The sequence below is a fragment of the Solanum stenotomum genome, chromosome 2, assembly GCF_019186545.1.
Source record: "Solanum stenotomum isolate F172 chromosome 2, ASM1918654v1, whole genome shotgun sequence".
NCBI lineage: Eukaryota > Viridiplantae > Streptophyta > Magnoliopsida > Solanales > Solanaceae > Solanum > Solanum stenotomum.
Window position 1 is genome coordinate 2,474,422 of NC_064283.1, and position 12,361 is coordinate 2,486,782.

Here is a 12,361-nt window from a genome sequence, read left to right on the forward strand (position 1 = left end):
ATTATGGTCCTGTGTACCCATTTTGGGCGATAGTATTATATATAAGTTAAGTTTTAAAAAAGGAATACTAAACATATATAAAATTATACAAAATAAAAAAAGGAAAAAGGTTTTTTTATTTGGTAAATGTCTTTTCTTTTTTTAGTGATACAGATCTATTACAGTAAAAACAAAACAATAAAAAGGGAGAATTAAGAGAAGTAAAAATAGTTTTTTTTTTTTGGTAGAATTCCAACTACTCTGAAATAGGATCAGAGTTGCAAAACATTTAAGCTTTTGCAACTCAGATCCTGAAGAAATAAAAACAGAAACAAAAAAGAGAAAGAAAAAAACTTTCTTATTGATTTTTGTATCTTATATATTAGAAGAACATCACAAACACGCTATCACTCCATTTTTTCTCCCTTCCATTTTCCGTTTTGAAAGTTAGAAACCGTTACCCCTTCAACAACCGCTCACCAAAACCCAACTGTTCACTCCGATAAATTTCGAATTCTGGAATTTTTTCCACTGTATTCATAATCGCGTTCATCATAAATTCGTTAAACTAGTTATTATAGATTTTTTTTTGAAATTTTTGATGGCGGAACCGAGTCGGAACGGCGGTGAGTCGTCGCCGGAGACCGGGATTCCGACCGGTTTGAACCGGATTAAAACTAGGAGGCTTGAGTCGAAGGATAGGCCGAGCTCAAGGCTTGTAGTAGATTCTGATAAGTTGAATGAGTCTTCTCCTCGTTCTGGAGCTTCTACACCTCGTTTGAAGCAGGACCAAAGAGCTGCATCAAAAGGACGGAAAGGTCATATTGCTAAATCTGCTTTTTTTCTCAGCTGTTAAATTTAGTTAACGTTTGTATTATATGCATCACGATATTTGTTCGAGCTGTTGCTGAGTTTTCGGTTGTGAAATTTTAAATTCGATTTGTGGCAGTGGAAGAAATACTATAGTTATGGATAAAAGTGGCATCGAAGTTTAAAATTTGATTAGTTAAATGAAATTTTTGAAAATAGTATAGAATAATATTATCTATGGAGTGGTGTGAAGCATTTTGGAGTGTACTTTACATTGGAATGGAGGGAGTAGAAACTTTCTACTGTTTGCTAGGCTGAACCTGATGTTGCCATTGGACATCCGGATGCCATTGAAAGTACTCCATTGTTAATTACTTAAGTCCTTCAGCTGAAAAAAAACTTCAGCTGAAAGCTGTATGGTAAAATACTAAAATATAGTTGGTATATATAGAATATTATCCGTAATGAATGTATGCACAGTCTAATGGTGACGTCTATCAGTGATTGAATGAACAAGTATTCATGTACTCTATCCTACCATATGAATGGAGAAGATCATTTGCGAGGAGGGAAGCTGATCATATATCTCCCTGATATTGCAGTCTGAGCAAGTATAATTTAAGCTATTAAACAATCCAACTGTTATTTTCACCTTTACCCATATTGTACTAATGGCTAGTGCTTCCGGATTACTTATTATTACCTAAACTTTGGAATTCCTTGTCAAGGTTTAAAATTACTTTGATTCTGAATTACCTAAGTATGTGTGTTCTCAATTGGATGGAATCTGCAGGCACTCAAAGGAGATCAGCTTCTCTAATTCTCGGCAGCTCTTTTTTTGTTTCTGTCTAATTGATCTCTGTTCTAATGAATTCTGGTCCCTTTACTTAACAGGACACCGTAAAGGCAGGAAGATAGCTAGTTGGTTTGCGTCTTATATCTTTAAGGATTTAGATCAAGCTGGTAGTGGCTTTTCTTTAAACCAGGTAAGAAATGGTTCAGCTTGCACATAAAATTAGTTTCATCAAGTTACTCTGGATGTGCTATGCTATGTTTCTGCTTTTTATTTGATGGTAATTGGAGATACCATGTGTCTTGCTGGATGATAATTTGCAATTTTAGGGGGCTGACAAGGAGGGTCCTGGAAGGAATGTGCATATGATGGGAAAGCATGTGACAGTGAGGCAATCTTCCCAAGGAGCAATGCCTATTAGTAAAGCAAGCAAAACATTCAAAAGTTTTTCACATGAGCTAGGTCCAAAAGGTGGCATTCAACCATCACCTCCACGAGCTCACAGCTATAATGATCTTAAGGTAATTCTTTTTACATTTCTGGTTCTGGTATTTCCATTTATTATGTGAGGGGTGGTAAGTGATAAGCATAGGAAGGAATTAGGTTTTGGTACTTCCAGATATTATGTAAGGGTGTTAAGAGATAAGCATATGAAGGAATTACATTCGTTTCAGAGTATAATGATCAAGATAAGTAGGTCAGTTGGGTGGCTGATATGGTTTTTGATGTTCATTATTAACTTTGATTCCATGGAATGACATGCAGGAGCTGCTTGGATCTCTTCGTTTGAGATTTGATGCTGCAAAAGAAGCGGTGAACACAGAGCTAGGTGGTTTCTTGCAGGAGGTTGTAGAAATTGTACAGAAGAATGATTCCTTGCCTCTGGATGGACAAAAGATGGCTGAAGAACTTGTTGTTCTTGCTCAAGAGTGTATCAAGATGACCTGCTTAGAGTTTCGCTCCAAGTGTGAACCAATTGTCCAAGATCTTACAATAAGAAGACAAGAATGCCAAACCGGTCCTTTGAAGTGGTTGTTGACACGCATGCTTTTTATATTGACACGGTGCACAAGGGTGTTGCATTTTGCAAAAGACAGTGAGCCAGTTGATGAGACATCTCTGGCCAAGCTTAAAGAATGTCTAAATAGAATCCCTTCTGTTAAAACGGATTGGGTTCTCAAGCAAAGGATTTCTGATACGGGAGCAGGTTGTAAGTTGAACACAAAGGCCGGTGGCAAATGCAGTTTAGAGGAAGAAAAGACATCAAAAAACTCCTCTCACTCACATCAGCAGAAATCTGAATTTATCTTGGATGGAAGTGTCATTGCGCTCGAAAAAGATTCCATGTTTATTGAACCAACATCATCTTTTAATAACCCTCCTGATATTCAGTCTAACATGAAACCATTGAACAATATCAGCGACCAAATTAGTGGAGAATTGAGAAACGAGTGTAGACAACAGTATTTGGATGATTCTAGTCTGGTGATCTGTAGAATTTGTGAGGAACTTGTTCCCACTATCCACTTGGAGCCTCATTCCTACATATGTGCTTATGCAGACAAATGTGATTCGAAATCTCTAGATGTCGATGAACGCCTTTTGAAATTTGCAGAATTACTGGAACAGCTTGTGGAGGCAACTTCTGAGATCCAAGAAAATTCAAAAGTGAAAAGTGAAAATTCCGGAAACACATCTGAAGGTTATTCACCTAATATGGGTGAGTGGAGAAGCAAAGGGATAGATGGAATGTTTGAGGATCTTCATGAGATGGATACTGCCAGTATAGAAGATTCTCCATTAGCAGCATTCGTTAATTTGAAGAGTCACTTGGGTACAAAGTCCAATAACGGTGGTCCACCATCTTCAAATGGGAGCATGACATCAGTATCCTCGACAACTACCCCTCGGACAGTAAATTTTGACTACTGGCTAGATCATAACAATCAATCTGAGCTAGAGGACGTTCAGCAGGTTTGTCACTGTACTCTGAATGAGAAATATCTGTTGTGTTTTTCCAGCAATCCACCAAGTTTGCAGTGAAGAATCACCGAAGTTGAAATCCAAGTATTTTCCTTAATATACTAAGGATTACTTAAAGAGAAAATACCACTTGAGGTTCTATCATCTTAGAGGAGGAAAAGGGAGTTAGAGAGAGAGAGAGAGAGAGTAGGTGAACAAAATAATGGATTCTAATGCTGGTCAGGATCATCTAGCAATATGGATTAGCTTAATTATTGGGATGAATCTTCCATTTTTCCTTTGAGTGTATTAGATCTTTATATTTCTCTAGGGTAAAAGCCTTTCTTTGATCATTTCCTTTTTACATCTGCATGGAAATCATGGCCTAATGAAGAGGTTTTTAAGAGTATGCTTATTTTTTACAACACCTTTTGCCCATTGGTGCTTTTACATAAAAAGACTTTTTTGTTAACACTACACAGGAAACCAATTAATCAATTTGGGCTAAATCGAAATAGTTTAGTGCTTTGTTTAGAGAATATAATAGATCCATTAATGACTATGATCTGTGAGTTATCATCTCTTATATTCTTTTCCCGAATTTCTTTTAACCGGCTATTCCCCTTTTTGGTTATTAATATTCTTATTCCCTCATCACATTTCATGAGACGGTATTGCACAAAATTTTAGATATTAATTTGAGTTACATATTATACTAGTAATTGTGGAAGAAACTATGGAGTAATGTTTGAAATGTTAGTTTGATGAATTTGGAATTCTTAATCCAACTAGTTGCGACTTGACGTCTAATTGTGTATTGCAGTAATGAATGTGATGTTCTTAAAAGTTGGAAAGATGTATAGAAATAAAAATGATGCCAAAAGGCTTGAAATGTTTCAAATTAGTAAAGGTATCATAAAGCACCTACAAGTTTGGCTTGACGGTTGATGGAGTTTTAAAGAACATAGAGACAAGGGTTCGAGTTCCAGGAGAGGCAAAAAAAATAGGTGATGTCTTCCATATGCATTGCCTTGGTATAGTTCTCCAATATCTATACTAGTAGGACATCACGTTTCTAATGAAATAGTCTGCATGAGAGTTGGACCAGACCCCACCCTAAGAAAGAATATGGAAAGAGCAACATATAAAGTGGGACAAGAGAATCTCACTTACTTCATCAAAAAAATAAATGAAGTGGGACAAGAGAAGTACTAAATATAATTAATAAGAGAATCTATTCTGAGGGGATGAGTTTGTATAGTTTCAACTTTTTCAATTGAAACACATAACCTATCTATGTTTCCTTAAGATAATCCACCTAATAATAATAATAATTCTCCAGGACTTCTTTTGTTTCTCACTTGTATTTCAGTTTAAAGATAAGTAAAATCAGTATGAACTTGGCATTAATGTCTTTTGAGTGATAAAGATGTGAAGCTAATGCTGGTGTGTTTCGGAAGTTGATAACTCATGTATTAGCTTAACTATTTTCCATCTCCCTAGATTATTATTGTTGCAGAATTAACTATATTGTTCTTGAGTGGATCAATAGTTTTTTAAATAAAGATCTAAGCACTTAACTCGTTCCTGCATGTTACATGGGCTGATTTTCTTCTTCCTACTTAGATGACTGAATTAGCAGATATAGCACGTTGTGTGGCGGGAGCTGATCTTTCAGAAGAAGGATCTCATGAGCTTTTAATTGCGTGCATGCAAGACCTACAAGATATTTTACAAAATAGCAAGCTTAAAGCGCTTGTAGTAGATACATTTGGAGGACGAGTAGAGAACCTTTTGCGGTACAACTTTTTGAGCTCATGTATATCTTAGAATTTATAGATGAACCAGAGCTGACACCTGTTTCACTTCATGCAGAGAGAAATATATACTTGCTTGTGATCTTGTGGATAGAAAAGATGAGTTTGGACATTCAGAAGGTTCCAAAATGTTAGTGGATAATTCATCTCATTCCAGTATAATGTCAACTCCTTCAAGTGCGTCACACAAAGAAAGAACAAGCATTCATGACTTTGAGATTATCAAACCAATCAGCAGAGGTGCCTTTGGCAGAGTTTTTCTGGCGCGCAAGCGGTCAACCGGAGATTTATTTGCAATCAAGGTATCTTTTGAGTCACCTTAAACTTTGAATTAATCAATGTATAATTATATTTGCTTTTGGATAAATAATATTAGTTTACTCTTTTCCTTATGTTTGTGAATACCAGTAGTTTAGGGCTACCACTTAAGTTATCCCAACTATAGTGCTGAGGGAACTTGTTGTGGATTCAATAAGAAGAATTATGGACCTTTTCTATGGTCATTTGAACAAAAATTGAATATTGGCATTAACTATTCCTTTTGACTTGGGATGGGGGGTTACCTTTAACAAGATGCTGGTTTTAAGTACCTGAAAGACATGGCAGTAACTTCTATGCTAATCAATTTACTGCTTTGTCACTGAACAGTTTTGCAGTGCATCCTGCGAATAGGAGAATGATCAAGTTGGTGAAGTTTGTGGTTAGATTAAACTATTTTAGTTATGTGGCATGTGTTTATCAATAAATATCTCATCCAAGTATTTCTCTGCCATAGGATTGTTACTGAACTTTTTTGTTATGACCAAATTGGTAGTGATTTCTAACATGATGTCATTCATATTCTATTAGGTGCTCAAGAAATTGGATTTGTTGCGGAAGAATGATATTGAGCGCATATTGGCAGAGCGTAATATATTGATCACCGTCAGAAACCCTTTTGTGGTGATTACAGATTATTTATCTCTTTTCTATTTTTCCTTCTCAGTAGGGCTTTTCATCTATTCCTTGATATATCAATCTTCGTATCCGATGGGACTTGCTCTACCATAATCCTCATTTCTGCCTAGGTTTTTGTTGCAGTTAATGTCCTTAACTAATTTAGTTGTTTGAGTATGTGTTCATGAGGATGCTTTCACTGTTGTAGGTCCGATTTTTTTATTCATTCACTAGCAGAGACTACCTTTATTTGGTCATGGAGTATCTTAATGGTGGTGATCTATTCTCTCTGCTTAAAAAAGTTGGTTGCCTTGAGGAAGATGTAGCTCGAACCTATGTCGCGGAGTTGGTACTTTCCTGAACCATCTTTGTCTTGAAATTTTGCAACCTTTCGAGCCCTTTGAAGGATGTGTTTTTTCCTTCTTAAGGTCCTTGCTCTGGAGTACCTTCATTCTTTAGGAATAGTCCATCGTGATCTCAAGCCAGACAACATATTAATTGCACAAGATGGGCACATAAAGGTTGGTTCAGTATATCAGAGATCTTTCTAATGATGAGGAAGCTAAAATATTGTTTTTTTGCTGAAAGACAAGTGATTCTCAATGTGCCAGTGTTGATAAAAACACCTGCCCCACCTAGATGTCCCCATCTTAATTGTACAAGTTTATATTTCTACTCTTTATTGACGGACATCATGTTCTAATCTTGGCTATGCTTAAATCAGCTTACAGATTTTGGTTTATCAAAAATTGGACTGATGAACAGCACAGATGATCTATCTGGACCCGATACAAAGGATGTAGCGCTTCCTGATGTTGGTAGTCAGCATAATCCAGATATATCAGATAAATCTCAACGTTCAGCTGTTGGTACCCCTGACTATTTGGCTCCGGAAATTCTTCTTGGAACAGATCATGGTAAGAAAAAAACCGCTATGCTAGACTTCCCTTCCCATGTCGCTTTTATCTAAACATAAGAACATAACATAAGATTAACAGGGATGTTAGCAGTGAGAATGAAAGGAACAGAAGTTGATTTAACCATCTGATTACTTGTACAGGTAGCGCTGCTGATTGGTGGTCAGTAGGAATTATTTTATTTGAACTCATCACTGGGATTCCACCTTTCAATTCTGAACATCCTGAGGTATTATGATGCAGTTCATTGTTACATGTACAATTGGTGGTAAAGCACTCTTATAGATAGTCCCCTGTTCTGAGCGCCATGCACTTTGCATTTATTTGATATTATTTTTTGTCATATTGAGATCATAGGAAATTTGTAACTCTTTCAGTAGTAATTTTTCCAGTCATAATATTAAATAGGTGTGACCTGGCCATGTAATGTTGGTCTTTCACTGAAGTTCACTCTGCAGTTTAAAACAATTTAGTGTGTGCATGTGTTTCCTTGAGGGACAGATATTGACTCCAGTTGGCAGATTCTAAGTTGGACTTTTAAGTTAATGAAACTCCAATGCAGCTAGTCCTTAATGATAGCTGACAATGTTTTCCTTTTTTTTGTTATATTTGTTAGTTGCACCAGCAAATACATAGCAGCAGATTACTTTCTAGTTTCTCAATAGGTATGGACTTGATCTCCTCAACACATTACAATTTCTGGTTTGACAGGTTATCTTTGATAATATACTAAACAAGCAAATTCCCTGGCCATCTGTCCCAGAAGAGATGTCCTTTGAAGCACGAGACCTAATTGACAGGTTAGCTAATACCTTTTAAATTCTATACATGATCATCCTTTGGGACCAATTTCTCTGGCAATCTAGCATCCTCATAAGGATTATCAGATGGTCAGTCCAAACTGTTTTATTCTTTCTAGGTATCCGTTTTGTATTAAAGAACACACAGATTTTGCATAGACTAGGTTGGTGGTAGGTAATCGTTTGGTGCCTGCAGTTTGATTATTTGAAATCAAATGTCTCTAGTTCTTATTGTAAGTTTTCACCTCAAAATGGCGTTCCAGCTCCTAGGTGCTCTCCCGGTGCCAGCTTTCCAGTGCCTAGGGAATCTTTTTGATACCCATATTATATTTGTTCATTGATCATTTGAGCTTCAATAACTCCATCTCACTTCAGTTACCTCTGCTTGATTACTTCATGAAAATTCAACTAGGAAAAGCCCACACTAAAATTTCCTCTAAAAAAAAAAATGCAGTTTCCGTTTATTTTTCATTTTATACATTAATAGTACCATTCATCCCTTAAAACACAAGTTTAAATTACTTGGCAAATTTTTATATTACTTGGGCTACAAATTCAACCATAGGATGTTCTTGATTTTGTCTGCTGGATGATCTAATTCAGTGGTAGAGTTTTACTGTAGGCTTCTTGTTCATGATCCAAATAAGCGCCTTGGAGAAAAAGGAGCATCAGAGGTTATCTTGTGTTTTTTATTCTAAAGAATATTACCTTCTTTATTTACTAGTTTAATGGAAAGAAACTACCATGATTTGGTACTAACTTCCATCATTTACTCTACATTCCTACAGGTAAAAGCACACCAATTTTTCAGGGGAGTTGATTGGGATAATCTTGCGTTACAAAAGGTATGCCTTACTGTACAAAAAATCAGTTGAGTGGGTTTGAGCCTGTTCAGCTCTTCGATAATGTCTCTCTTAGTATCTTATTATATCTTGTTACTGTTAGCAACAATTTGATAAGAGTGTTCTCTTCTTTTCTCTCGTTTCACATGATATCATGGTATGAGAACTTTTAAAGTTAAGATACCTATGGTTTTGTGCTTCACCAACGAGCAAGTAAGGTCGTCCACTTTCCAACCCAAATTCACATTCTTCCTTCCACCTTTCAATCTTGTTGAGATTTCTCTTCCATCACTCTCCAAATTATAGCACACTATCTATATCGACAAATGTGCATAGTAATTTTTTTATATTTTAAAAATAAATGTATAGTAAACTATACATTTGGGTTTGACGAGGAGTGCTACGATGTATATAGCTTGTTTTACATACTTCGCTTAATTATATTGAACTATTAAATATTGTAATAGTTAGTAGTTGTGCTATAGTTATAGTTTCAAAGTTATCTTTTTCGTGTAGCCTGAATTTCTTAGTATGAATACTCCTGAATTTCTTAGTTGATATCTCCAGTTCAATTAAAGTTTTTCCCCATTCTTCTCTGTCGTATCAGTGGTTTTGATTGGACCTATGATTCCTCATGCTACAAAAGCGAGAAATAATTTAGTTTGAGGCAGATTCTTTTCTTTGATTTCTGATTGTTTGTCTGCAGGCGGCCTTTGTACCACAGACTGATGGTGTTGATGACACAAGCTATTTTGTATCCCGGTATGGTCCAAGTGGAGTGCACGATGATGAAGATTGTAATGATTCTGCTTCTGACACCTCTGAGTTCTCCTCGAACTTTGGACTTGAGGTAACCTATGTTCTCCATGTATTCATTCACTTGTCCAAGTATACTCAATACTCATCGTATCAGCATGTTTCATAATCAACTCTAGAAGCTATTCTTCCCCTTTACATAAAACGGATTGAGAATAGTGGTTCAACTTTAATATGGTCATTAGATGGATCGAGATGGATAAAACTTGATCACAAATAGCTCATTACATGCTGTATTTGAGAGGACCTACCAGCCTATTGCATATGATGCATGTCCTACTCAAGTAATCAGTACACAGCATAGCGCCATTCAGCATATGCCTGCATAGCCTACTCAAGTATTTAGCATACATACCAGAACCATGCACATGAACTTTTTAGAATAATAAACTTAAAGTAGGGTACCTTGTCTAACATTACTCTGACATGAATGTCTATTGATATTTCATTTTGCAGAATATTGATGAATGTGGTGATCTCACTCAGTTTGATCCTTCTCCTCTTGATCTATCCTTGATGAATTTTTCTTTCAAGGTATGCCATGACATTTACTTTATATGATCGTGAGTGCTTAACCACAATCATATTGTTAGATTTACTCGGACTATGACCAATTCTTGTGGGGCCCAAAGAAAAAAAAATGAAATTTAGCAAACTGAATCAGTTTACTAGGCTGGCTTCCATGCCAAAATGAGTAGTTTAACTCATCACTATCTCGTGAGGGCGCTTAAAAAGTACTCAACAAACCTTCGCATAGTTTCTCTATAGGTAAACAAATAAAGTAGAGAAAACGTTCCAACTATATCTAACTTTTGATTTATGATTGGAATAAGAACCGAAAATCTGTGAGATTTCTTAACCATGTGTTCTAATTGCAGAATCTGTCTCAGTTGGCATCTATCAACCATGATATGCTCATGCAAAGTGGTTTCGATTCGTCAAGATGTTCATCTCCATGTAAGGGTCGAAGTGAATGAGCTTGTCTTCTTTTAGTTTCATCAATATCCAAACAAATGGAACTAAATAGAAGGTATTGCAAAGGGGATGTACCCCGCCATTCACGCGGACATCCGATCAGATCTCTCCCATTCAGAGAAATGGATGGTGCTAGCTATACCTGTGTGACATTCTAACCCAATGTTCTCACTAACAAGGTTTATAGCTTAGCGGTACTCGTGAGGAAATCCTGTCAAAAATTATTCTAGCGCACTTCCTCTGGCTTTCATGCGCTTGATATCATCTGGTGAACCAATGTTAGAGATCTCTAGCTAGTAGTTGTTTAATCCATCCAGGATGGACCTTCCTTGCGAATGAAAAGAGTTTCCGGAAATAACATTGCCCTTTACGGCTTGCAATTCCTTTTGTATAGAATAACTCTCTTGAGAGTAAGAAGAGTTGTAGGAATTAACATTGCCCTTAGCGGCTTGGAATTCTTATTGTATAAAATAATTCTCGAGGGTTCGATTATCATTATTCTCTCTCCCCTTTTCTCATGCTAATTGAAAAACGTTTGAAAATGTCCTTACTTGCCAGAACTTTTTAAACTCTGTTAAATTAGAACACTGCCGTGGATGATACCGAAAGTTGCTTAGACTAGAAGAGTTACGAAAAATTTTATCCTGCGCGAGGCGCAACTACTGTCAGTTGTGTGAGGGGTTGTTTGGCTGCCAAGTGTATGTTCTGGGACCACATGTCACTTTCTTTCATTTCCTTTTCTCATCTATTTTTAACCTTCTTTCTTGCATTTTTTTCTACTACTTGTTAACTCTTAACATAATTTTATTTTATTTTATTTTTGTATGATGTTTTTTTTTTTTTTTTTTTTATTTGAAATTTAGTATATGAATTAAAACGCGACAATTTAAGATTTGCATTGTGTAGAGCATTGTTCGAAGTGATATACTGTTTACCAAGAATTTTTCATACTCAAAACCTCTAGTTAATTGAGAAACAATATCATCTTTTGCGCCATCATTTATTTGAGAAAAAACCAAGTTGGTGTGTCGAAAAATTTAAATTTATTTTTTTGGAAAAGTTTTAAGGAATTGAAGAAAGTGAAACTACAAAAAATTAGTATTTTAAAATCCCATGTCTTAATTTCATAAAATGTTTTTTTAAAAAATAATATATTTTATAAATGATATATAGAAAATATGATTTGAATTAATTATTTTTGAAATTATAAACAAAATTGTAATTTACCCAAAATAACTTTTTCATTTCTCTTCTCACTCCTCCACTCCACCTTTTATTTACCTCTATGTAGAGTACTTTGTAATTTTGTAAAAAATTAAATATATTTCATTACACAATAAAAATAAAAATATCCTAAAATTAATATTTCATTATCTCTTTTTCGCGTTATTTCTCCAATTCTTCAATAAACAATAGTAATGTCCTAAAATTAGTAATTTTATTATTATTATTTTTAATTTAATTCATAATATTCATTTGTTAAAAATCAAATATAAGTAAATATATTAATATTAATTTAGATTTAAAGTAAAATAATTATGTATTTTTAAAAAGCTAAATTAAGACTTGTGTTCTTAACCTCGTACAAAATCAATTGTATTATTTAAAGAACAAAAATAATTAGTTATTTAAAATTATTTGTAAATCAACAAAATCAAAATATAATTAATTGATTTTTTTCAATTTACTCTCTCTATTAATTTATTGTTTTTTC

The 12,361-nt window shown here is 35.0% G+C and overlaps 1 protein-coding gene across 1 annotated transcript; it reads left to right on the plus strand.

Annotated features, from left to right (window-relative positions):
- The first annotated feature begins 208 nt into the window (after positions 1-208).
- LOC125854765 (probable serine/threonine protein kinase IRE4) lies at positions 209-10,887 on the plus strand. Its single transcript, XM_049534338.1, has 17 exons — positions 209-797; positions 1,684-1,775; positions 1,912-2,103; positions 2,348-3,556; positions 5,171-5,343; positions 5,420-5,663; positions 6,211-6,303; positions 6,506-6,646; positions 6,726-6,818; positions 7,022-7,214; positions 7,358-7,443; positions 7,926-8,014; positions 8,637-8,688; positions 8,803-8,859; positions 9,563-9,706; positions 10,129-10,206; positions 10,551-10,887. Exons 1-17 carry the CDS (start codon positions 581-583, stop codon positions 10,647-10,649), a joined length of 3,252 nt encoding a protein of 1,083 aa, XP_049390295.1. The 5' UTR covers positions 209-580; the 3' UTR covers positions 10,650-10,887.
- The last annotated feature ends 1,474 nt before the right edge of the window (positions 10,888-12,361 follow it).

Bases quoted from the DNA above. Each gene is read 5' to 3' on its own strand.
- LOC125854765 (XM_049534338.1), top strand. From the start codon at position 581: ATGGCGGAACCGAGTCGGAACGGCGGTGAGTCGTCGCCGGAGACCGGG. The intron at 1,776-1,911 runs GTAAGAAATGGT...TTGCAATTTTAG, and splicing joins GTGGCTTTTCTTTAAACCAG to GGGGCTGACAAGGAGGGTCC. The intron at 10,207-10,550 runs GTATGCCATGAC...TTCTAATTGCAG, and splicing joins TGATGAATTTTTCTTTCAAG to AATCTGTCTCAGTTGGCATC.